The sequence below is a fragment of the Neovison vison genome, chromosome 3 (assembly GCF_020171115.1).
Source record: "Neovison vison isolate M4711 chromosome 3, ASM_NN_V1, whole genome shotgun sequence".
Taxonomy (NCBI): Eukaryota; Metazoa; Chordata; class Mammalia; order Carnivora; family Mustelidae; genus Neogale; species Neogale vison.
In genome coordinates, this window is record NC_058093.1 from 221,701,912 (window position 1) to 221,724,390 (window position 22,479).

Sequence of the window (22,479 nt, forward strand, 5' to 3'; positions counted from 1 at the left end):
CTCTTCTTCTGGCTGGTGTCCCTCCAGAGTGGGGCACAGGTCTCTGATCCCCAGGGGCCTGGCCCCAGAGAGCACTGGTCTCCTGTCTCCCCAGGGGGTCGGGGTGTTGACATCTGTGGGGGTGGGGGCGGTAGCCACAGCAACGGAATGTTTGGGAGCTGATGCCCACAGAGAGAGTTTGCAGGGCTGATGGCTGAGCCTGCCCACAGGGGCCCTGGGCCACACTCCAAGGCCACTCTGTAAGTGCAGCCACCTGCCTGCTTCCCTGGCATCCTGTGGTCCAGCACCCCTCCCCAGTGCGGGGGTGGGGGGAAGGCGGCGGGGTGGGGGGGGGTTGGTAACCTCTCAGCCTGGAGGAACCATGCTGAGTTTGAAAATTCACAGGAACCTGAACCTGGGATTGGATTGGCGTGGTCTCAGTGTTAATGTCACCTCCTTCTGTGACACGTTATGGCCCATCTCCCTGCCCCACTGTGGGCATTTCCTTCTGAGCATTCGTCATAGGCCTCATTATCCCTCATGCTAGTTTTTTTGCTACCCCAGCAGGGTGTTAGCTCCACGAGGGCTGGGCCCTCTGTCTGCTACCCTCGATGTGTCCTAGCGTCCCGGTCAGTGCCTCGCACACAGTAGGTATAAACGTTCGTGGAATGAATGAATGTGGGCCTAAGGGGATCGTGAACACTGAACAGCCCTCTCCCGGTTCCTCCCTTCCAGTGGTCATTCAGGGAAACCCATGGGCCAGTGCAGAGAGAGAGAGAGAGCAGAGTCCCTGCTGGCCTCCCCTGCTTGTCCCCATTTTATGAGTCACGGGACGTGACGCCCAGGACAGCGTCTTGGGGACAGAGCCAGCTTTGGAAACTGACTCTTCTCTCTGCTGGATGTGTGGCTTCTGCAAACCACTTCAGCGCTCCACCTTTCAGTCTCCTCACCCATCACATGGCGATAAAGGGCCTCCCCTTAAGAGGTTCTGGCCAGCATGAAACAAGAAAGGGAAAGGGCAAAGGGAAAACAGCACTTGCTGTTTGTGGAGCGCTGGTCTAACATGTTCTAACTTAGTTCCACCTCCCAGCACCCGTAGGAGGCGAGTTCCTCTTTGGCACTGACCACACTGCAAATGCCCTATCAGGTATTGCTCTTCTCCCCATGTTACAGATGCAGAAACTGAGGTTCATAGAGGCTTCGTGACTTGCCCAAGGTCACACAGTCAGTAGCTGGTGGAGCCTGGATCAGAGCCAGCCCAAGCAGCCTGCCCGCCCCCTCCCCCCAACCTTGTGTGGCATAGATTTCTAAATGTACTAGTTCTATTACTTTATTCTAGAGAAAGGCAGGATGCCGACACTCTGAAAGTATGTCTTGAGGAGAAACATGTTATCACCAAACACCACTCCTGGTGGTGTTTCGAATTGTCGGTATTTCCTTCTTGTCTTTCTTTCTTTTTGTGGTTTGTGTTTGCTCTTTGGTTCGGCTGATGTGGCAGTTTTGCTCTTGGGCATAATTATATGTATCCTGTCCCCACAAGGGCCTGCGTCACTTGTAAACTGGAGAACCGGGGAGGGTTCCATGCATCTCGTTTGTCTTCCAAGTCAGTGCCCTCCGGTAGAACTTCCTGCCCTTGATGGAATGTTCTAGAGCGGGGGCCCCAGACCCTTTCTAAAAATGTCCAGATACTAAGTAGTTCAGGTTTTGCAGCGTGGGTATGGTTTTTGTTGCTGTTTCTCTTCTTTTCCTGGGTCCCCTCCTCTTTCCGTCCTCCCCCTCCTCCTCCCCCTAAAAAAAAGTAAGACTTTTTTTTTTTTAAGATTTTATTTATTTATTTATTTGAGAGAAAGAGAAAAAACAAGCAGGGAGCAGGGTGGGGAGGAGCAGAGGAAGAGGGAGAAGAAGACACACGCCCCTACCCCCCTAACTGAACAGGGAGCCTGATGCAGGGCTTGATCCCAGGACTCTGTGATCATGACCCGAGCTAAAAGCCATTCTTAGGGTGAAGGTTGGATTTGGCACTAGGGCCACTGTTTGCTCACCTCGCCCCAGACCTGCCCTATCCAGCAGGGTGCCCGCCGGGCCCCCACAGGGCTACCAGGCTCTTGAAATGTGGGGGCGCTCAAGGAGCTGAATTTAAATGTAAATGCCTGACCAGTGGTTGGGAGGCTGTGGCAGCACCCCACCCTCCCCACCACCCGGCCTGTGGCTGGCAGGCTTCCCAGAGCACAAGCACCGCACAGAGTACTGTGGCATTTCAAGGACCAGCCGGGGGCATCTGGGCCCCAGCCATCTCGCTCTTGGCCGGAAGAGCTTCAAGTGCCCTGGCCCTAATTGTTTTTATTTGTTCCAAGAGGCAGGCTTCGGCTGTGGGCCACCTGGGCCCCAGGAGCTCAGGGGGTGCTGGTCGTTGTGGTTACACCTGGACATCTCCATTTGTGAGAACTCAGCAGCCCGCTTTTTCGAGGACAGGCCCAAAGTACCGATGCGAGGAGTGAGTGAAGAGGGAGCGAGGACAGAAACGCAGCAAGGGCCTTACACCTGGCAGATAAGCAGCACCACACAAATACTTTGGAGATTCTGGGTACTCACTATGAAAAGGTCGTTAAGAGCTTTCAACAAACAACCCATTTTATGAGACGGGAAAACTGAGGCCCAGAGGACCGATGATTTGTGTATTCAGGGAGTCGTCCAGCTGCAGAGCTGTGTTCTGAAACCCCCACGTCCTGCGAAGGGACCAAGAGCCCCAGACTCCACGTGTGAGGCTGTGATGTGATTTCCCTTGTGGGCCTCAGTCATCCCATCTGTAACGTGGGGGAAGGGGAGAACCAGGCTAGAACTCCTCCCCACTGTGAAGGGTAAGGACACAGCAGTGGGATGTACACCAGGAGCCCACTTGGTTCCACCTTCACCCTAGCTTCCTGCCAGAACCCATTGTACTCGTGGCCTGGTTCCTTTAGTGCAATGGTTAAGAGCTGAATGCCTGGAGGCACCTCGGTGGCTTAGTCAATTAAGCGCCTGCCTTCAGCTCAGTTAATGATCCCGGGGTCCTAGATCGAGCCCCGTGTCTGGCTCCCTGCTCAGTAGGGAAGCATGCTTCTCCCTCTTCTTTGCCCCTCTCCTTGCTCATGCTCTCTCTCTCGCTCGCTCTCAAATAAATAATTAAACTCTTTTAAAAAATGAAAAAAGAGCTGGGCATCTGAGTCTCACAGATCTAGCTGGGCATCCTGGTTCCAGCAGTCCCTGGGTCAGTTGCACTTCCTCTTTTTCTCTTCTTTAAAACTGGGATCCTCATTCTCTCCTCGTAGGGGGACTAAATGATACAAGGCACTCACATAGTAGGCATTTGGTCACTACTGGGTGACCGCAGGAGAATGTCCCACTGCCAGGGCGCCGTATTTATCCTAGGCTAGGTTTGTGGTACCCTTTTGGAATTGGGCAGTGTACAACCTGCTCAACCATACCCAGCAGCTCCAGATGGTGGTTAGTGGTATAGTGGTGGTAGTGGTTGCTTATCCTTACATTCACTTTTCCTGAAGTCCAAGGTCCTTGGGCTGAGAGGAAGGAAGAACCCTGGCTGGCAGAGGCCCAGGGGCTCCCTAAGGCGGCAGTGCCTTAGCTCACATTCTCAGCTTATACCTCTCTGCCTAAGCAACATGCCATTTCATTCCCTGTAGGACCAGGCAAGTTCAGACCCCAGCTGTTCTTGGGCTCAGATGGCCTCCCCTGGCACTCCAGCTCGTCCCCCAGAAAACTTCCCTCCAGAATCATCGCCAGATACCCGCTGGGGATCCTGACCCCCTCCTCTGCCCCTCTGATGAGACCCAGCCCCTCCCCAACACCCACCCGTAATGCAGCCTCTCTTTCACCTCCACAGGGGTCACCCAGTGGACAGTCTTGCCGAGCGGCCACAAGGGCTGGGACCCAGCGATGAAAGTGCCCAGGGAAGGTAAGTGCATCCAGAAGGCTCCCGCAGATTCTGGGTACCTCCAGACACTGCCCTAGAAAGAGCTGTTCCAATCCCCCGGGCTCTGTTCCTGGGCAGCCACATTCCCCCAGCTGGCATCGTCCTCTCTGATAGAAATACAGTGCTGGAACAAGCTGGGTCCCGACAGCATGCAGGGGGCAGGCCTCGGCAGCTCTTGGTCTCTTAGAGAGATGATGGTCCTGGTGGTAGAAGAAGACTGAGCCCCCAGGGGACTGTGGAGCAGATTCCAGGCATGGCCAGAATCCAAACCCTCTGTGTCCCATCTGCCCAGGGCCTTGGTATGCTGGCTGAGCCCCAAATTTCCCTAAATCTCATAATAGCTCTCTGAGAGAGGGTTATTATGCTCCCCCTGCTTTTTTGAGGGGGGAACAGAGGCTCAGAGGGGTGAAGCCCCTTGTGTAAGTTACCAGCTGGCAAGTGGCAGAGGGAGGATTTGAACCCAGGGCCGTCAGATGCCACGGCTGTGGCTCTCACCCATCATGCTCACTGCCAGGACGCTGGGACACCTCGCTGGACAGCGTCCAGTGGGGACCGGTCTGGCCTCTCCAGAGTTGGGGTCCCTGGCTGTGGATGGCCAGGAAGCTGTCTTTGGCTCTGTGGGTCACTGGCTATATCTCTCTACAAGGTCACCCTACTTTTTCTTCTCAAGGGATCCCCCAGTTCTTTGCTGTTTTCTGCTCAGGGCTGACCTGTCTGCTTTGAGCTGTTTTCTTCTGGTGGCAAAGACGGGCCTGTGGGTGTGTCCTGTCTGAGGACAGGTGAACAGCTTGGCCTCAGCCTGGCGGCTCCAGGCCTGCCACTCCGGCCATGTGACCCTGAGCCAGTGGCTTCTTTCTGAGCTGCTGAGGGTGGGGCTTCCCTACCCCCAGGGGTGGTAGAGATGGTCCCTTTACGTGAGGCATGATAATAAAAGTTTTAGTTGAGCAAGTGCTTCATAAATGTAAAAACACAAAAATCGGGCGCCTCGTTTTAAAGTGTTAATAACCTTGGGTGCCTGGATGGCTCAGTGGGTTTAGCCACTGAGTCTTGATCTCAACTCAGATCTTGATCTCAGGGTCTGGAGTTCAAGCCCCACCTTGGGCTCCACACACTGGGCGTGGAGCCTAACCCCCCCCCCAAAAAAAAGGAATAAAGTGCTGTAACCAAATGAATGATCAGCATTAAGCAAATTTGGTGTGTCAGTAACATTTTCCTTTTCTTGCCTGTCCTTTCTTCCAGGCCTTTCTCCCAGATGTTTGGGATCCAGACCACTTCCAACCCCAAACATAAGCTAGAGAGTACACACACACACACACACACACACACACACACACACACGACCATGCACACTACCTATCCTTTCTGGAAACAGCCTTCCCAAATTACCCCTTTTCTTCCTGTCTCTGCACCGCCCCTCCCATCGCTTCTATTCCCCCAAAGCTCCATTCTCTCGCTCCCCACCAAGTGCCAGGCGGAAAGGGTGGTGGCTCTAATTCAAACTAAAATGTGATTGTCCCCCAGAAGCACTGACGTGAAATAATAAACAGAATTCTAGTCTCGAGTCTCATGAGCACTTGAACAAGTTGATAGGTCCTTGGAGGGGTTTCCAAGAAGCTTTATGTCTTGTCCAGCCTGCCTTTGCCCTGAAAATAGCTCTGGAGTCAGATTTCCTCTTCCCAGACCCTGACTTCAGGGCACCAGGGAACCCCTACCATTGTTGGCAGCTTAGGACAGATACAGTTTTCTGGGGAGAGGGTCCCCAGCCATTTCTCAATGCTCCCAGAAGCCAGGGAGCCCAGACTGAGATGAATCTGTGCTGTGTCAGTTGCTTCTAGAACCCTCCAGCAGGATTTGAGGTCAGTGCACCCCACCCCTCTTTGCAGCCAGGAAGCTGTGGTTTACGTGGGGGAAGTGACTCTCCCAAAGCCACATGGCCAGGAAATGCTGAGGCCTCTCAGCAGTTCGGACCCCAGGCCTGAGATTGTGCGTCAGATGTTGATTTCCCACTTGCTGCGGCCCCGGGGGGCCCCTGGGCAGCCCAGACCCTTGGGTGTGGATCAGTCCAGCTGCATACCGGGTCCTTCAGTGGTTTCGGCTGAACCTCGTGTCCTTTGAGAAACACCAACTTGGGCTCCCTTCCCACAGACCCAGCCCCACTCACCAGGCTGTGTGCAGCTTCCCAGCCCTTCCCACCCCTTCCCACCCCACCAGCCCCCGCCTTCGCATTGGCTGTTCCCTTTGCCAGGAACAAATCTCTCTCTCTTCCCCACCTGGCTCTTTGAAAACCAGCCCTCCCCCTGCAGGAAGCCTTCCCTCACCTACTCAGGTAGAATCCGTCACCCCCTCCCAGGTGGGGCTCCACAGTGAGGGCAGACCTGGGGGCAAAGTCTGTGTCTCTTGGCTCCCTAGCCCATCTCCTGACACGCAGTAGGTACTCGCTGAATGTGGGAATAAAAACCAATGATCATGGCAGAGACAGTGATAATATCCTTTCAGATGCTCCCTACGTACCAGGCGCATTCCTCGGTTCTTAAGGGAGTCATGTAATGGCCATGCCAGCCCTTTGAGGTTGATACTCTTAGACCCATTTTACAGATGAGGCTCAGAGAGGTCAAGTGTGGTGCCCCCTCAGGAAGGGGAAGAGCTGGGATTTGAACCCAGGCCTGCCTGCCTTCTCAAATGCCCACAGACCTCAAGACATCACTTCAATTCTGGAAAGATGTGGGAAAGGCAAAGGAGGGGCCTTGAGCATAAACTAGGGAGGAGGGCAGTCCTGTCATTTGAGCGGACTGGAGAAGGGGTGACTGAGCCGGGTGGACCCTGCTTCCCGAAACAAGCCCCCACTTAAAAAATTGCCCCTGAAGTCTGATCATCATCCCTGGGGCGGGGGGGGGGCGTGAGGAGTGAAGGCTCAGGTTCAGAATTCATTTCCTCAGTCGTCCCCTGCCCCTATCCCCATGTCACTCTCACAGTCCCGGCATCCCTGAGTCTCCCCAAGACCAGGATCCCAGCAGGAGCCCCGTCCCTGACCTCCCTCCCTCCATTCTCACCCCTGCAGACCCTCTCCCCAGGGGCTTCCCTGAGAGTTAAGTGCAGCTCCTTCCCCTGTCCCCTGAGAACCTGTGTGGCTTCTGTGCCCCTCCCCCAGTTTTTCCCTCTCCCTCCCATCTGCTTCCTGAGGTTCTTGAATACCCCACACCCTCTTCCATCTGAGGCTCTTTGTATTCTCTGTTGCGGGAGCACTCCTCCCATGCATCTTCACATGGCCCACTCCTTCTCACCCAGGACTCAGCTTGAATGCCACCTCCTCTGGGAGGCCTCCCTTGACCTCCCTTCTCCTTGCCCTACTTGATCCCTCTCACCGTATAAGGCGGTTTTTACCCTGTGGCTCTAGCTTGTGTCCTGCTGCTTCCCCCGCTAGGAGGTGAGCTGCTGGAGTTCAGACGGCCTGCTGTCTTACCCACTTTCCTGTCCCCAGCACTGAAGCGGTGCCTGGCACCTTTTCATACTCAGTACCCATTTATCGAAGGAATTACCCATTTACTATTTTACTCTGAGTGAATGGGTAGTGATTCCAGAAGAGGCCCAGAACAGGACAGGATATTCCAAGCCGTCTCCTGGATAGCACTATGGCCCCTTGGAGCAGGCCGGCCTGGGCTAGCATCTTGGACCCCAGCTCAAGTGCTCCCCAGTTAGGCACCCCTTTCCTCCTCTTTCTTTTCTTTCCTCTTTCCCTTTCTTTCTTTCCTTTCTTTTTTTCTTTCCTTTCCCTTTCTTTCTTTCCTTCCTTCCTCCCTCCCTCCTTCCTCCTTTCATCCTTCCTTCTTTTCTTGATTTTATTTATTTGACAGAGAGAACAAGCAGAGGGAGCAAGAGTGAGTGGGAGAAGCAGGCTCCCCAATGAGCAAGGAGCCTGATGCAGTACTTGATTGCAGGACCCTGGGATCATGACCTGAGCCAGAGACAGATGCCTAACTGACTGAGCCTCCCAGGAGCCCCTTTCCTCCTCTTTCTAGGGTCCTCATGTCCTAGCACTTCTGGCTTCACCCTGCTCCTTCAAGGCACATCCCCCAAATCCTTCCTGAGCCCCTGCGAGGTGCCAGACTCTGGAGAGACAGCCAGGAACAGAATACGCAAAAACCGTGCCCTTGCCGAGTGGATATGCGGCTGAATTGGGACGTCCCAGACCACTGTTAACTATGCAAACATTCTGAGAGTCGATCTGAGAGTACTTACTCCCCTCCACCTGTCCGGCGAAGCCTGCCATCGAGATAGGTTGGTTAGGGCTAGGGGCTCACAGGTGTCCCTCTCTCTCTCCCCCCAGATGCGAGCCCCGCCGGCCCCCCGCTGACCGGTCGCTGAAGCAGGCCTGCCACCCCAGGCCCAGCATGCGCCTGTCGGTGCGGAGGGCGCTGCTGGCGGCTGGCTGCGCCCTGGCCCTGGTGCTGGCAGTCCAGGTGGGGCAGCAGGTGCTGGAGTGCCGCGCGGTGCTGGGGGGTCCACGCGGCCCTCGGCGCGCCATGCGGCCGGAGCAGGAGGACCTGGTGATGGTGGGCGCGGACCACGTGGAGTACCGCTACGGCAAGGCCATGCCGCTCATCTTCGTGGGGGGCGTGCCCCGCAGCGGTACGACGCTGATGCGCGCCATGCTAGACGCCCACCCCGAGGTACGCTGCGGCGAGGAGACGCGTATCATCCCGCGTGTGCTCGCCATGCGCCAGGCCTGGTCCAAGTCCGGCCGTGAGAAGCTGCGGCTAGACGAGGCAGGCGTGACGGACGAGGTGCTAGACGCCGCCATGCAGGCCTTCATCCTGGAGGTGATTGCCAAGCACGGTGAGCCAGCGCGCGTGCTGTGCAACAAGGACCCCTTCACGCTCAAGTCCTCTGTGTACCTGTCTCGTCTGTTCCCCAACTCCAAGTTCCTGCTGATGGTGCGGGACGGCCGGGCGTCCGTGCACTCCATGATTACCCGCAAGGTCACCATCGCGGGCTTCGACCTCAGTAGCTACCGTGACTGCCTCACTAAGTGGAACAAGGCCATTGAGGTGATGTACGCCCAGTGCATGGAGGTGGGCAAGGACAAGTGCCTGCCCGTGTACTACGAGCAGCTGGTGTTGCACCCCAGGCGCTCCCTCAAGATCATCCTGGACTTCCTGGGCATCGCCTGGAGCGACGCTGTCCTGCACCACGAGGACCTCATTGGCAAGCCCGGGGGTGTGTCCCTGTCCAAGTGAGTGGAGCCCTCGCCCTCCACCTAGCCCCCTGGCCCCAAGTCAGAGACAGCAGGTGGGAAGAGTAACGCTGTCTCTCTGAGCTGTGTGGCCTTGGGCAAGTCGCTGTGCCTCTCTGAGCCTCAGCCTCCTCTCTGGGCATGGAAGAGGTCTGAGAAGGGAGTGGTTAAGAGCAGAGCCTTGAATTGTACCTCCCTCCTCATAGTTCTGTGGCCCTGACCAAGCCACTGTGCCTCTCTGAGCCTCAGCTAAATACCCACAAAAGTGGGACCATCTACTCTTCCCTTTTCTGAGAATCAGCAGGCTTTGAATGTGCTTTGTAGTGAGCCATCATGGGCAAAGGTTAACTTAAAAACACTAATCCGGAACCGGGTTGTCTGGGTTCCCTGCCCTGTGACCTTGAGCAAGTGTCTCAGCCTCTCTGTTGTGCCCCATTTTCTTATCTGTAACATGTATATATACGTGTATATATATATATATATATATATGGCATAGTATATATATATATATAGTATGTATATAGTATAGTCTATCAACCTTCTAGCTACCTGTGAGCATCAAATAGGTTAATACATGTTAGGTGCTATTATTGCTATCATAGTTGTTGTTATCACGTTAGCACTGACATGGCTTTTATAGGCACACACATCGTTCTCATCCTTGTTACCGTGGAGGGAATGCCAAGGTGTGGTAAGCATTCATTTAAGCCCCCAACACATATTTTCTTTAACCGCCACAGCAGCCTGAGGACATAAGAACTCCTATCCCCATTTTACAGGTGAAGAAACTGAGTCTCAGAGAGAAGTTACCTAAGGCCACATGGCTGGCAAAGTGTGGTGCCAGGATTTGAACCGAGGTCTGTTGGGGATTCCAGAGCCTGTGCTCTCAAGCTGTCTGCATCTGGGACCTCTCCTCTTTCCCTCCTCTGTCTCTTGCTCTCTGCCTTCTTCCTTTGGTGAGCCGTCCTTCTCCTGAGACCCAGCGCGTGTGGGAAATGCAGGATCAGAGTGCGCCGTCTTTCTGTCTCCATCACGATCAGGCCCAGGCATCTCCGAGATGCTAGAGCTGGGATTTTGTAAATTATCATGACAAAAAGAATCAGAGGACCGAAGGAGGATATCTTTTGTAGGAAATAGGGATGATTTCCCTGGGCAAGGAAAAAGTCTACAGTCCCACCATGCACACGTTGATGTGGTGTGTGCTGGTCCTTTGTCGGGGGCTATTGAGAACACTAGAGTCCTAGTGAACCCCAGCATGTCTCCCTATAACCTTTTTTCACTTTGTGTTTGGGACCACTTGCCCATGGCCCCCCACCTGCTATCGTGACATCATTTTGGACAGCTGTGTAATATTCCACTTGGCAGAGCACGGTGTTTTAGTCAACATCTCCTGTTCATGGACACCTGGGTTCTTTCCAGCTTTCTTTACTCCTCTCAAGTATTGCTCCCGTTTGTGTTCTGGGATGCATGTGTCTGTGTTATTTCTGCCTCACACAGTCCTGGAGATCTGGGGCCCTGGAAAGGCCATGCGTATATCTGAGGTCTTTGACACAGTGAACCGAGTTGAGATTTCCATCCGAGTCTGCAGACTGCAAACCTATTACTCTTCCCACCCATCCCCACCCTTCATCCTCCTTGCTCTCCTCCCTCCTGGTCCTGGCCTCTTTTCCCCCCATTCTTCCCAAGTTATCTCTTAGGTGGGAAGGAAGCATCTAGAAACAGACCCTGGATCCTGGGAGTTCCCCTCCCTCCAACGTACAAGGCCCTTGACCTGTAGTCGGTAGGATCCTCATGATTCAGATGGCCAGTTGAGCCCGTCCTAGGGGAGAGTGGAGAAGCACATTCAACAGGTTGGCGGTTCCTCAGTTGCAGCTGAGGGTGAAAGGAACCAAAGTAGCCATCTTTAGGGGCATGGGGAAAATAAGCTGTTCAGGGACACTACACAGCTGGAGAAAAGAACAAAGCATTGGTGAGAGTCATAAACCAAAAAGCACAGCATATGATTTCTGCTTTAAAACCTGTAAACCGAACTATAGGATTTCCTTGTGTGTGTGTGTGTGTGAGAGAGAAAGCTAACACCTCCTGAGACCTCACAATATGCCATGTACTCCTCTGAAAAGAACTCCTTTACTCCCCAGAACAGCTTGGTGAGGTGGGTTCTGTCATTATTCCCATTTATAAGCAAGGCCTAATAGAGGAGGTTCAGAGAGGTAAAGTAGCTTTCCAAGACTACACAGCCAGTGTCGGTCCAGCTGGCATTTGAACCCAGCAGTCTGGCCCTGGAGTCTGCCCTTAGCCACTCTCCTGTATAAAGCACAGAAAACGGATTGAGAGGGTGGGCCGCCCAGATGGTAAGATGAGGTCCCTATAGGGAGCTGATGCTGGGAGTCGTGGCCACTCTTAGCCTTACCATTCATGTTTTATAATTCTTTCTCAAGAACAAAATATCCTTCTTAGCCACAAAAATAAAATGGTATTTTTAAAAAGTCATGAAGTCCAGGAAACAATTTTAAGTGCACATCGCCTGATACTGTCTTCCGGCTTCTTGCTGCGTGCTTTTATCCCCAATGTACAGAGGAGGTATGAGGAGGCCAAGTGACTTGCCCACAGCCTCGCATCGGGGGGGCACAGCTGCCCTGGGGCCCAGTACCCCCAGCCTGTCTGGCTGCCGAAGGTGCCATCAGGGTCTCCCTGTGCCCCGCCCAGCCTGTTCTTTCTCCCCAGGATTGAACGATCCACAGACCAGGTCATCAAGCCTGTGAACCTGGAAGCCCTCTCCAAGTGGACTGGCCACATCCCTGGGGACGTGTTGAGGGACATGGCCCAGATCGCCCCCATGCTGGCTCGGCTTGGCTATGATCCCTATGCAAACCCACCCAACTACGGCAACCCTGACCCCATCGTTGTCAACAACACACACCGGGTGAGTGCGTGCACACTGCACTCTCGGCCTGCAGTGGGAGTGGGACATGGGGAACTGTATTGTATTTCCATTTTTGCTTGGGCCACAAGGAAGCTCAAAACCAGTTGGTAGCCAGTCTCTCTCACACTAGAGCATCTAACAGTGGGTCCATTTGTGTACTGATTTCATCTGATTTCTCTGTTATTTTTCACCCTTTTCCCACTATGTCCCTAGCTGTGTGTCTGTAAAGCTCATCAGGTCTTTGTTGAGACAGAGTATGAATTAACTATTGGTCCCTTTATTGCCCCCATAAATTTTAATGTTGATTTCTCAGACAAATGTGAGCTCAGGGCAGTTTCAAGTACTTTTTAAGCTCTCCTTAGTTGAGGTGGTCAAGGAAACGATTGAGATGAGATGTTTTTAAAGCATTAAAAGTCACCTAATCCTGCATAAATGAACATTTAGCAAGTTCATGGTCTTATTTACATGTTGCTGTCATGCAGCTTCGAGTCTCCTTTGGGTGTGGTGTTGTGACTTCCTTAGAGGCACTGAGTTAGTGAAAGTATTTGAGCATGGGGCCCAGGCCTGAGGCCCTGCTAACCCTCACACCATTAAGATCCAGAGTCTTAATTCTGGTTACACTCAGCATTTCCAAACACACTGCTGATTTTAGAAATTAAACAGTTATTTCTTTCTTTCTTTTTTAAAAGATTTTATTTATTTATTTGAGAGAAAGAGAGCAAGAAAAAGAGAGAGACAGCACTAAGAAGGGGCCTGACACAGGGATTGGTCCCAAGACACAAAGATGCTGACCTGAGCTGAAGGCAAATGCTTAACTGACTGAGCCACCCAGGTGTCCAAAAAAGTAAACAATTCTTATGTTGACAAGCCAAGGAACAAAATCATAGCTGTTGTCACTTCCCCTTTGATTCTTCAGTGACTCAAGGAGAAAGACTCCAATTGGTGCTAACAAGGCTTTAACGCCTCTCCCACACAGGTGGGCTCTCTTAACTTGGAGCTTTGGGGGCTCTGCCCTTGTGATTGAAGTGGGTCTGGGCGCTTCTCTCCCCCTTGACGTCTGTAGATTTTGCAAACATCTGTTTGTGGAAATACTCAGAGATGCAGTGTAGATGTGCAGGCCGTGTTGACAGTGTGAATATTCACAACCTGGATGTGTCAATTTTTTATTATTCAGTTGTTTTAAATCTTTATTATTTGTTATGTTTATTTTTTAAGAGTATTCTTTAAGCCTTACTTAAATGTGTTTCATACACTTTTTTGTACACATGATGTATTTCATACAATATTTTTGTGTTTATTGCATATATCTTTATATAATTTAAAAAAATCATTTAACTGGGTTAAAAAGAAGAAACAGCAGCCGGGCGTGATCTTGAACTCCATCCCCCAGGCTCTTCACACCTGCAGTGGCTGGGCCAGGGTGAGAACCGCAGTGACGGAATCTCTGTACCCTGTGTTCTTAGTTAGGGGCCCAGCAGCAACTGCTCTGAAGTCTCTTAAAAGGCAGAGAGTTCCAGGGTGCCTGAGTGCTTCAGTGGGTTTAGCCACTGACTCTTGATTTTGGCCCAGGTCATGATCTCAGGGTTGTAAGATCGAGCCCCATGTTGGGCTCTCTGCTCAGCAGGATGTCCCCTTAAAGGTTCTGTCTCTGCTTTTCCCCCTCCCCTGCTCGCTCTCACACACTCTCTCTAAAAAAAATAAACATTAAAAAAAAAGTAAATAAATAAAAAGATGGGAAGCCCCTGGCTTGTCCCAGGATGTGGGTCAGAAGCTCCCACGGTAGGGCCTGACTTTGTGTATTGTATAGAAATTTAAACATTTTGATGAGCAAGATCTACTCTCTGAGTCTGTTAATTTGTTTCAAAGGGGAAATGCCCCTGGTTTCTTCACAGGCGGCTGCCCGACACTTGTTTAGTTTTTATGGTAGTTTTGCTATTACTGCAAAAATAAGTTCCTGCATTGAAAACAGCACACGCATATGCGTGTGTATTTCTGTGCATGCATGTGTGTTTCTGCGCATGCGTGCGTATGTTCCCGCGTGTGTGTTTCTGCGCATGTGTACCCACGTGCGTGTTTTTGCGCATGCGTGCATACGTGCTTCGCTGTAGACGCCGGGTGATCCTGTAACAGATCTGGCCATCTGGGACACACGGGCGCTGGCAGGACTCCGGTACTAATGAACTTGTCTGCGCTTAACACTGCACATTGCAGCTACCAGTCACTAACCTCCTGTGGCCACAGGATGTGACGGGTGATATCTGGTCCACATTGAGAGGCGTTGTTAAGTGTAAACTATACATTGGATTTTGAGCTCCTGGTAGCGAAGACAGTATGTCAAGTTTCTCCTGAATAATTTTTACATTAATTATACATTGAAGTATGAATATTTTAGATATCTCAGGTCAGATACAAGATAGAACTGGAATTATTTCACTTGATTCACTTTTGGGGGGGGTCTGTTTTTTTTTTTTGTTTTGTTTTGTTTTGTTTTTTTAAATGTGACTACTAGACAATTTAAAATGACATAGTTGGTTCACATTACATTCTATTGGACAGTGCTGGTCTGTGTGGTGCTTATATATGGAGAGATGGTGGAAAAGCCTGGGATTTTCTTTGCCCTAGCTGTGACCTCTTCCTGGCATGCTTTTCCTTCAGAGCTCGGCTTGTCTGGTTATCCAGTGTTGACACTGGCGGGCTCGGCTCAAAGATCACTTGTTCTGAGAGGTCCTTTGGGACCACCTGCTCAAAATAAGCCCCTTGGTCACTCCTGAACACATCCCTTTATTTTTTTCCTGGTACTTCCCGTGGTTTGATATAGTTTTGTTTGTGCTTATTACTCGTGGATCCCCTGGCTTCCTCTCTAGATTGGAGGCTCTAGGAGAAAAGGAATTTTAATTGTTTGCTTAATATTGTACCTCCAGAGTTTAGAATAATGCCTGAAATAAGAGGAGGTCAGTAAATGTTTGTTGGTTGGGTGGATGGGTGGGTGGGTGTGTGTAGGCACGGATGGATGGGTGAATAGGTGATGGATGGGTAGATGGGTGGGTGGATAGGTGTATGGACAGGAGGGTGGCTGGATGGGTGGGTGGATAGGTGGGTGGGATGGGAGGAAGGATGAATGTATAGGTGGGATGGGTGAGTGGGTAGATGGATAGATTTGTGGGTGGTAAATGGGTGGATGAGAAGGTGGAGGTGACAGGGTGAATTTTATTTTAAAAAATTTTTTAAAATCATTTCCATGATAGAAATACTTCGTTTTTCTTTCCTAGGTCTTGAAAGGAGACTATAAAACACCAGCCAATTTGAAAGGATATTTTCAGGTTAGAAACCCCACGGGGATTTCTGAAATCTCTTCATTGGACTGTTGCACTAGCTTGGACACTTTGCTTTCTAATCTGGCTGATCATTTTCTTGTTAGAAAGTTGGATTGAGGGGAGGGTAGGTCGGGCCACAGGCCCTCCCAACTGTCTGATCCAGCTGAAGCCAAATCGCAGCCCTTCTGCTTGTGGCCCTTCCATCACCTTGTCTCCTGACTTGAGAGCACTTGGAGGGACTGGTGGGGGCTTTCTGTCAAGCTCTCTGTCTCTGGCCTGAAATTCAGTTTTATATAAAGTGGCAGTCCCCAAACATGACCCACCCGGAATTTTCATCAGTCAACCAAAAATCGAGAACCATAAGGGTCACGTGGTGTAGGTATTACTACGAGTGTAGACATAGAAATACCCCTGCATCCCTGCACCCACCTCCCTGCCTGTGCCTCCCACACATCCTGGGTTATGTCCATGGCGTGCAGTCTGGGGATCATGTCAAGAAGGACTGCTCCCTTCACTGACATGATAGCCCCCCCTTTAAATGAGTTGTCTTAGTTTGTGTGTATTGTTTTCTTTTTTAAATTGGGAGAGAAAGGGTGCCAGTCTCCAGTTTAATAATCAGAGTGCTTGTTATCCGGGGTCCTTGGCTTTTTGGGCCCATCCTAGTTCTTTGGGGATGGCTCCATGCTCCCCTTTTGGGAGTCTGAGACCCAACATATCCTCTTGCTGCTGTGAAAAAAAATGTTGCCAGGATTAGTCAGCACTAATTTATTGCCTGCTTTAACCAAAAAGATGATGTAACAGGAACCACACACAGAAGTGGGGGTGGGGAGAAGTAGTTGCCACCTGAAATGCCTTTTCATTTTTGCAGAGTATCCTTTTTTGCCTACCTGAATAGACACTTGACATTCCTTGCAGTTCTATCAAATGAGCTGCTTGGGTTTGTGTTCCTCATGTTTCCCCATCTTTCAGGTTTCGCAGTTGCCATTTGGGATGGTGACATAGTGTTCTGTAGAACGCATTACGAGCTACTGTTGCCCTAAGATCGTGTCCAGTTTCTGCAGTGTCCTGAATGATGGCACGTGTACTGCATCTTGATTTTGCCTCTCTTCTATGGGATGGGGTAGGAGGGCTTTGCCGAACCGTTCCACTAGAAGACATCATTATGGACCGGCATTGGTGGGTGGAAGGGCATTTTAAGTCTTTTTAAGACTCTTGACCCAGAAGGGTAAATTGTCATAAAGAAGAGTCAGAGCGGTTTACGTTCTCTCGCGGTATGTGGCGTACTCAAGATCTCTGGCTGGCCTGGGACTGTTTCTTGCTCTGTTGGGGTCAAATGAATGTGGAGGAATGGCAGGCATATGCGCTGTCATCTCGAACACTGCCACGCTCCAGAGAGCTGCCCTGCCAGCTGCATCGGGCCCCTGCTTTCTACCTTCATCTCCCTCTCTGTCCTCCACGGGGCACCTGGCTTCCTTCATGGTAGTGCAAAAAACTGGAAAACAGTCTTAAGGCAACAGTTCCATGCATGACGGCACGTGCATTCCACGGGCCCCTCTTTAGCCATCTGGAATAATCATCCTGAAACCCAAGAGATGGAAGAATAGTAAGCAAGCCAAACAGAGCAGCTCACACGTTAGAATTGCAGTGAATGCCGAAACAGAATCCTCATTCGAGGCACCAAACACACCTTCCTCCCTCCGCGCCCCATTCCAGATCTTTGCTGTTCCCTTTGCTGGGAATATTTTTCTGGCCAGACCTTTGTGTGCTTCTCCTTTGCATCTTTTAGATCTAGGCTTATGGGGTGTTTCCTGACCCCAGTAACTGAGTTCTGATTCTCCGGACACCAACTGGATTTGTTTGCACAGTGACCCCCAGAGGTCATGTCAGACCCCACAGGTTAAGGGCTCGGTTCCAGAAGACTGCCGGCACCTCGGATGCCAGCCACTGTGGGGACCCCAGGTTGCCCACATTTCTGCCCAGCCAACTAACATTTGGGGGTTCCTATCATTTCCTCCCACAGTTGAGAATTTGCTAGAACAACTCACAGGACTTAGGAAAACACTACTTGCTAGATCAGTGGTTTATTATAAAGGGTGTGACCCTGGAACAGCTGTGAAGAGGTATACAGGGCAAGGTACAGGGTATAAGGGGTGTGGAGCTGCCAGGCCCTCTTCGGGCATACCACCCTCCTGAACTTCCTGTGTGCTCACCAGTCTGGAAGTCTTCTAAAGCTATCATGTAGGGGTTTCTATGGAGCATTCGTGAAGTAGGTATGGTTGATTAAATCATTGTTATTAACCTGCTTTCTAGCTCCTCTCCCCTCCCAGAGTCATGCCTTGGTCTTTCTAAGCCACCAGCGCCCATCCTGAAGCCAGACATCTGTCATCTCATTAACATACAAAAGCTGCTTGTTATTGCTCCGGAGTTTCTAGGGTTTTAGGAGCTGTGTGCCAGGAACCGTGGGACAAAGAGCGTATGTTTTATTTTTCATTATGCTACAGCTTAAGTGTCATCCCCTAATAGTGGCCTTTCCTGGACCCCGAAGTCACTCATCAGCCCATTATGTTGCCTGGAGGTGGAGGGGACATCATCTGCGTATGTGTTTGTAAAGGCTCTGCCCGCTGGCATAGAAGCTGCAGAGTAGGACCAGGTCGGTCATGTTCATAGCACCCCCAGCACCTGGCTGATAGTAGGTGTGCAGTAAATACCCCATGAGCAAGTACATGCCTGCCCCCGTGATGTTGAGGCTCAGCCTCAGGGCAGTGAGATCCTGGCCTCCCAACCTGGCTGTGACCCCTTCCTCTGTGTGTTGTCTTCCTCCAGGTGAACCAGAACACCACCTCCTCCCACTTAGGAAGCTCATGATTTCCAGGTAGGCCTGCAGACTTCCCTTCTCTCCCCCCACCTCCCTGCCAATGCCTTCTAAGCCCAGGAGGGACTCTGCTGAAAAGCTTGCTCTTCCAGAGCCTCCCTGGGGAGGAGTGTCCACCAAGGTGGGCTGACCGAGCCCCAAGGGGGGTTTCCATGGCAACAAGCTGGTGAGCTATTTATAGAATCACAGCTTAGTCTCCTAGCTCTGGATCAGGTGGGGGCAGGGATCATTGCAGAACCAACCAGAAAAAGGTTTGTACTTTGGGGAGGGGGCACCAGGGACCCATGTGATGGGGAGGGGGAGATCTAGAACATTTTGGCACAGAATGTTGTCTGTTTATCCTGCTTCTATAAACAGACTTGAGTTGGCTCAAAGCAATTAATGTCCTAAGAAAAGCTCCAGGCAGGTCTGGTCTAAGAATAACCCCCAGGGCTTTGGACCAAGTGCTGCTCCTGGGTTACTCCTTTAACCCTGAGGATCCCTGGGGATGGCTGCTGACACAGAAGGAAGCTAGAACCCAGAGCGGGGCTGGTCTTGCCCAAGACCACACAGACAACACATGGCAGCCTTTCCTCCTTCCCCGGGCAACTTTTTCCAGAGTTGGCTTTTGAGGAACAATTTGAAGGCATGTCTATCCACTCGTTAACTTGTGCAGTGGTAGGAGGACACGTTCTGACCTTGGGAAGTCAAAGATTTAGGAACCTACTTCAAATTGACCTTCTCCCAGCCTCCATTTGTGACACCAGAGAAGGGGAATGGGGTGGGGGCGCTGCACAGGCAGCCAAGAGAGGAAGTGAGCTGGACCAGGTGGGCGCCTGGGAATCCAGGAGGCCTTGCGCCTGCACTGTGCATGTGGGCGTGGAGTTAAGGCCCCAGGAAGTGAACTTCCTCTGTGACCAGTGACCCCACAGAGAGGTTACGAGCAACTCGCATGGGTATTCTCCCTTTTGCTCTAGACTATGAAGAAGCTTCCAGCCTGGGCTCTATTTTTAGTCTCCCAGTCTCATTTTTAAGTAATTGGCATATTTTCTAGTTTCCTTCCTCCCTCCCTCCTCCTTCCTCTCCCCCCTTTCCTTCCTTCCTTCCTTCCCTTTTTTTTTTAATCCACTTTGCACCAGCCTCAGGCCCTTGCTTCTTCAGGGATCCCGTCTTGGGTGGTGCTGAGATCCCAGGGTTCTGCCCCATCCCCGAGGCAAGAAGCCTCCTATGGAAAGCCTCCTATCTCCATGAGTCTCCCTGACATCTTCCCCTCGTTCTCATTCTGCAGATTCTTTAGCAGAATTTTGAACCTGCGTGCTGACAAAAGCCTGATACATTTCCCACTGTACTCCTTAAATGAGATACCATACACAGGGCACTTCAGCTTGTCCCTGGTAGTCAGCTGGCCTGAAACAAATGCCCATCCTTCCCTCCCCTCCAAAAACCCACTGGTGTTTATGACGTAATCATCGCCACTTTCCCTTCATAAGTAGAAAGAGTCTGTGTTTGAGGTCAGGCGGATACAGGCTGGGATGGATACAGGTTGGGATGCGGGTGAGAACCCCAAGAATGCTTTTACATTTAAACTCTCTCTGGCCATCTGGGGTGCCCCGAAAATCCCATTCTGTGAATATGCACAAAGGCCGTACGTTCCTAGTCACACGTAATAGGAAAGGTCTGTCTGACTCTGGGCCTAACACAGTTGTCTCCCTGTTCAGATCTCTGCAGATTGTTGCTGAGAGGAGCAGACACTTGGCATTCGAGTGGAAATCGGACCTCTAATCCAAGCATATTGCTTGCTATTAATCGCCCAAACAGGACCGCTACTGAGGAATGTATTTGCGTATGTTTGCAAAAGCTGCCTCACTGAAAACTTTCCTGGAGACGCCCTAGCTTTGGAAGCCACCCCCCACCCCGGGCCGAGAGCAGAAGGTTGGGCGGTAGTCTGGCTTTTGAAACCTAGGTATTTTTTAATCTTTCCCCTCAAGAACTTTTTTTTAAAGAAATGGATTTGCCATTTTTCTTCATTTGCAGGACCGCCTTGGTGGCTTTGTTTGCGGGGACAAGGCCCACACCTGTGCCTCTCCTATTTGACCCTCACTTTTCAATTCAAAGAATCTATTTAAGAATTTAATATATGAGGTTTTCTTTGATTCTTCCTCAGTTTTACTCCGATTCAGAGAAAAAAAAATTATTTGAATAAAGTGAACAGAGACTCATTTGTCTATGCCTGACTTTACGGAATGAACGGATTTTTTTTTTCTCCATATTGGATTTTTGTTGGGTGGATTGAGGACAGACGAACAAGGTTCCCATCTCGGGTGCGCATCAGGGCACCCTGAGTTCCTGTGTCAGGTCCCCTGAGGCTGCCCTTGGGATTGGCTGCTTGCTAGAGGAACTCCCAGACAAACTACTGGACTCACAGTCAAGTTCTTTACCATGAAAAGATGCAGATTGAGGTCTGCAAAAGAAAAAGGTGCACAGGGCTGGTACAGGGAGATTAGGCATGAACTTCAGGGATCCTCACCCAGTGGAGGCTTACAGGCACTCTTAATTCTACTGGTCACGACAGGCAACAAGCATTGCCATCAGCAAAGCTTGCCTGAGCCTTGCTGTGTGGCGATTTATTGGACATCAGTTGTAGGCATGGGGCACCTGTATGACTGATCTCAATTACTCTGTCTCCGGCCCCTGCAGAGGTCAAGTGATCTGGCCTGATCTCAGGCCCCACTATAAATCACATTGTTAGCATGGACCGTCAGGCCTGGTGTGGCCCAGGGTCCCTGGTATGCAAACTTTTTAGACAGGATATCCCAAGGGCTTAGAGATCCTCTCCCAAGAACTGGTAGAGGGTCATTGTTTGCTTTGGCACATGCAGGATGTGAATGGTACCAGCCTGCTAAGTTTGCTGTGTGGTCTGCAAATGCTGAGGGACCAGCAGGGCCCAGAGCAGTTTTATGTCTTTAAGGGTTAAAGTGTTTTATCCACAGTCCCTTGCTTCGAGGCTTTGAGAAGGCAAAGGCAAAAAAAGCCAGGCTTTTCGGTTTCCTAGTGGTTTGGAGCATAGATTTTGGAGTCAGGCCAACTTCCTGGCTGTGTGGTTACTGCCTGGGTCTGGGTGGTTGGAGCATCATGAGACTTTCCTGCATTTCTCTGTTGCATGGCCTTGTCCACGTGGCGAGCTGGGGCTTCCTGACAGCATGGTGGTTGCAGGCCAGCCAGACTTCTTCCGTGGTGGCTGGCTTCTCCCAGAGCAGGTGTTGCCGGAGGCTGGAAGCAACAGAACAGCCAGTCCATTGAGGGATGTGCCTGGCCCAGAGTCACTGACACTGATTTTGTCCTAGTCCTAGGGCACCCGCCCACCACGTTCAAGAGAATAGAGAAGTTCCCCTCTTGGAGGCGGAGCGGCAAAGTCACAACACAGAAGTCCAAGTGGGTGAGGGAGGTCGTTGTGGCCGTCTTGGGACAGCACAGCTGGCCACGGCCATCATCCAAGCCAGTTTCTCGCGTCCTGTGAGGTTGTCGAATAATGTAGGAATTCCTCAGATTATGAGATTTCTCTCTGGGGAATGCGACATTAGCCGAATGTCCCCTTTCTTCAATAGGTACAGACTAAAGACATCTCTTTCCTTTACTGTTGAAAGCACAGTGATTCTAGACCCCCAAAAGGCTCGGTTGTCCAGAAACCCAAGTGTTTTTGGTTGCAAACACTTTGCCTTGAGGAGGGACAGTTCTTCCCATGGAGGGAGCTATTCCAGGCCTCCCGAAGCCCCAGATCTGGGCCGAGAACCAAGAACACATCTCTTAACCCCTGTCCTCATTCTCTCTTCTCAGGGAACACTTTTGAGGACAATGAACAAAGAATCCCATTCCTTTGGGTGAAAGCCCTCACTTCACCTACTAGGGCTGGCTCCTGACCAAGTGCCCTCCACCGGCTTAAACCCATTCACAAGTGTGGATTATTCTGATCTGACCTTGCTTCCATGGTAACAGTTGGTATTTTTAATGGGCTGTTGCATTGCCTTCTTGTTTCAAAATAATGATAGACTCCTATGAGGTTGCAAAGGTATGACGAGGATCCCGCGGATCCTTCACAGGGCTTCCCCCAGCTCTGACATCTTGGACCAACTGTTGTGTCCTATAAGAACCAGGAAACTGACCATAACGCAGCGCTCTTAACTAGCCCACAGACCACAGGCCTGGTTGCATTTTCAC

The 22,479-nt window shown here is 51.2% G+C and overlaps 1 protein-coding gene across 2 annotated transcripts in view; it reads left to right on the forward strand.

The window, feature by feature from the left end:
- TPST2 (tyrosylprotein sulfotransferase 2) overlaps positions 1 to 20,483 on the forward strand; it is a 47,555-nt gene extending 27,072 nt beyond the window's left edge. Inside the window, exons 2-7 of one of the 2 annotated variants that reach the window (XM_044244026.1) lie at positions 3,857 to 3,928; positions 8,271 to 9,176; positions 11,883 to 12,099; positions 15,369 to 15,419; positions 18,237 to 18,285; positions 19,983 to 20,483. In XM_044244026.1, coding sequence (XP_044099961.1) covers positions 8,335 to 9,176; positions 11,883 to 12,099; positions 15,369 to 15,419; positions 18,237 to 18,278 — 1,152 coding nt within the window. In that variant the 5' untranslated portion in view covers positions 3,857 to 3,928; positions 8,271 to 8,334 and the 3' untranslated portion in view covers positions 18,279 to 18,285; positions 19,983 to 20,483. Of the gene's footprint in view, positions 1 to 3,856; positions 3,929 to 8,270; positions 9,177 to 11,882; positions 12,100 to 15,368; positions 15,420 to 18,236; positions 18,286 to 19,982 lie in introns of those variants that run through there. The other variant, XM_044244025.1, reaches the window with a different exon arrangement.
- The last annotated feature ends 1,996 nt before the right edge of the window (positions 20,484 to 22,479 follow it).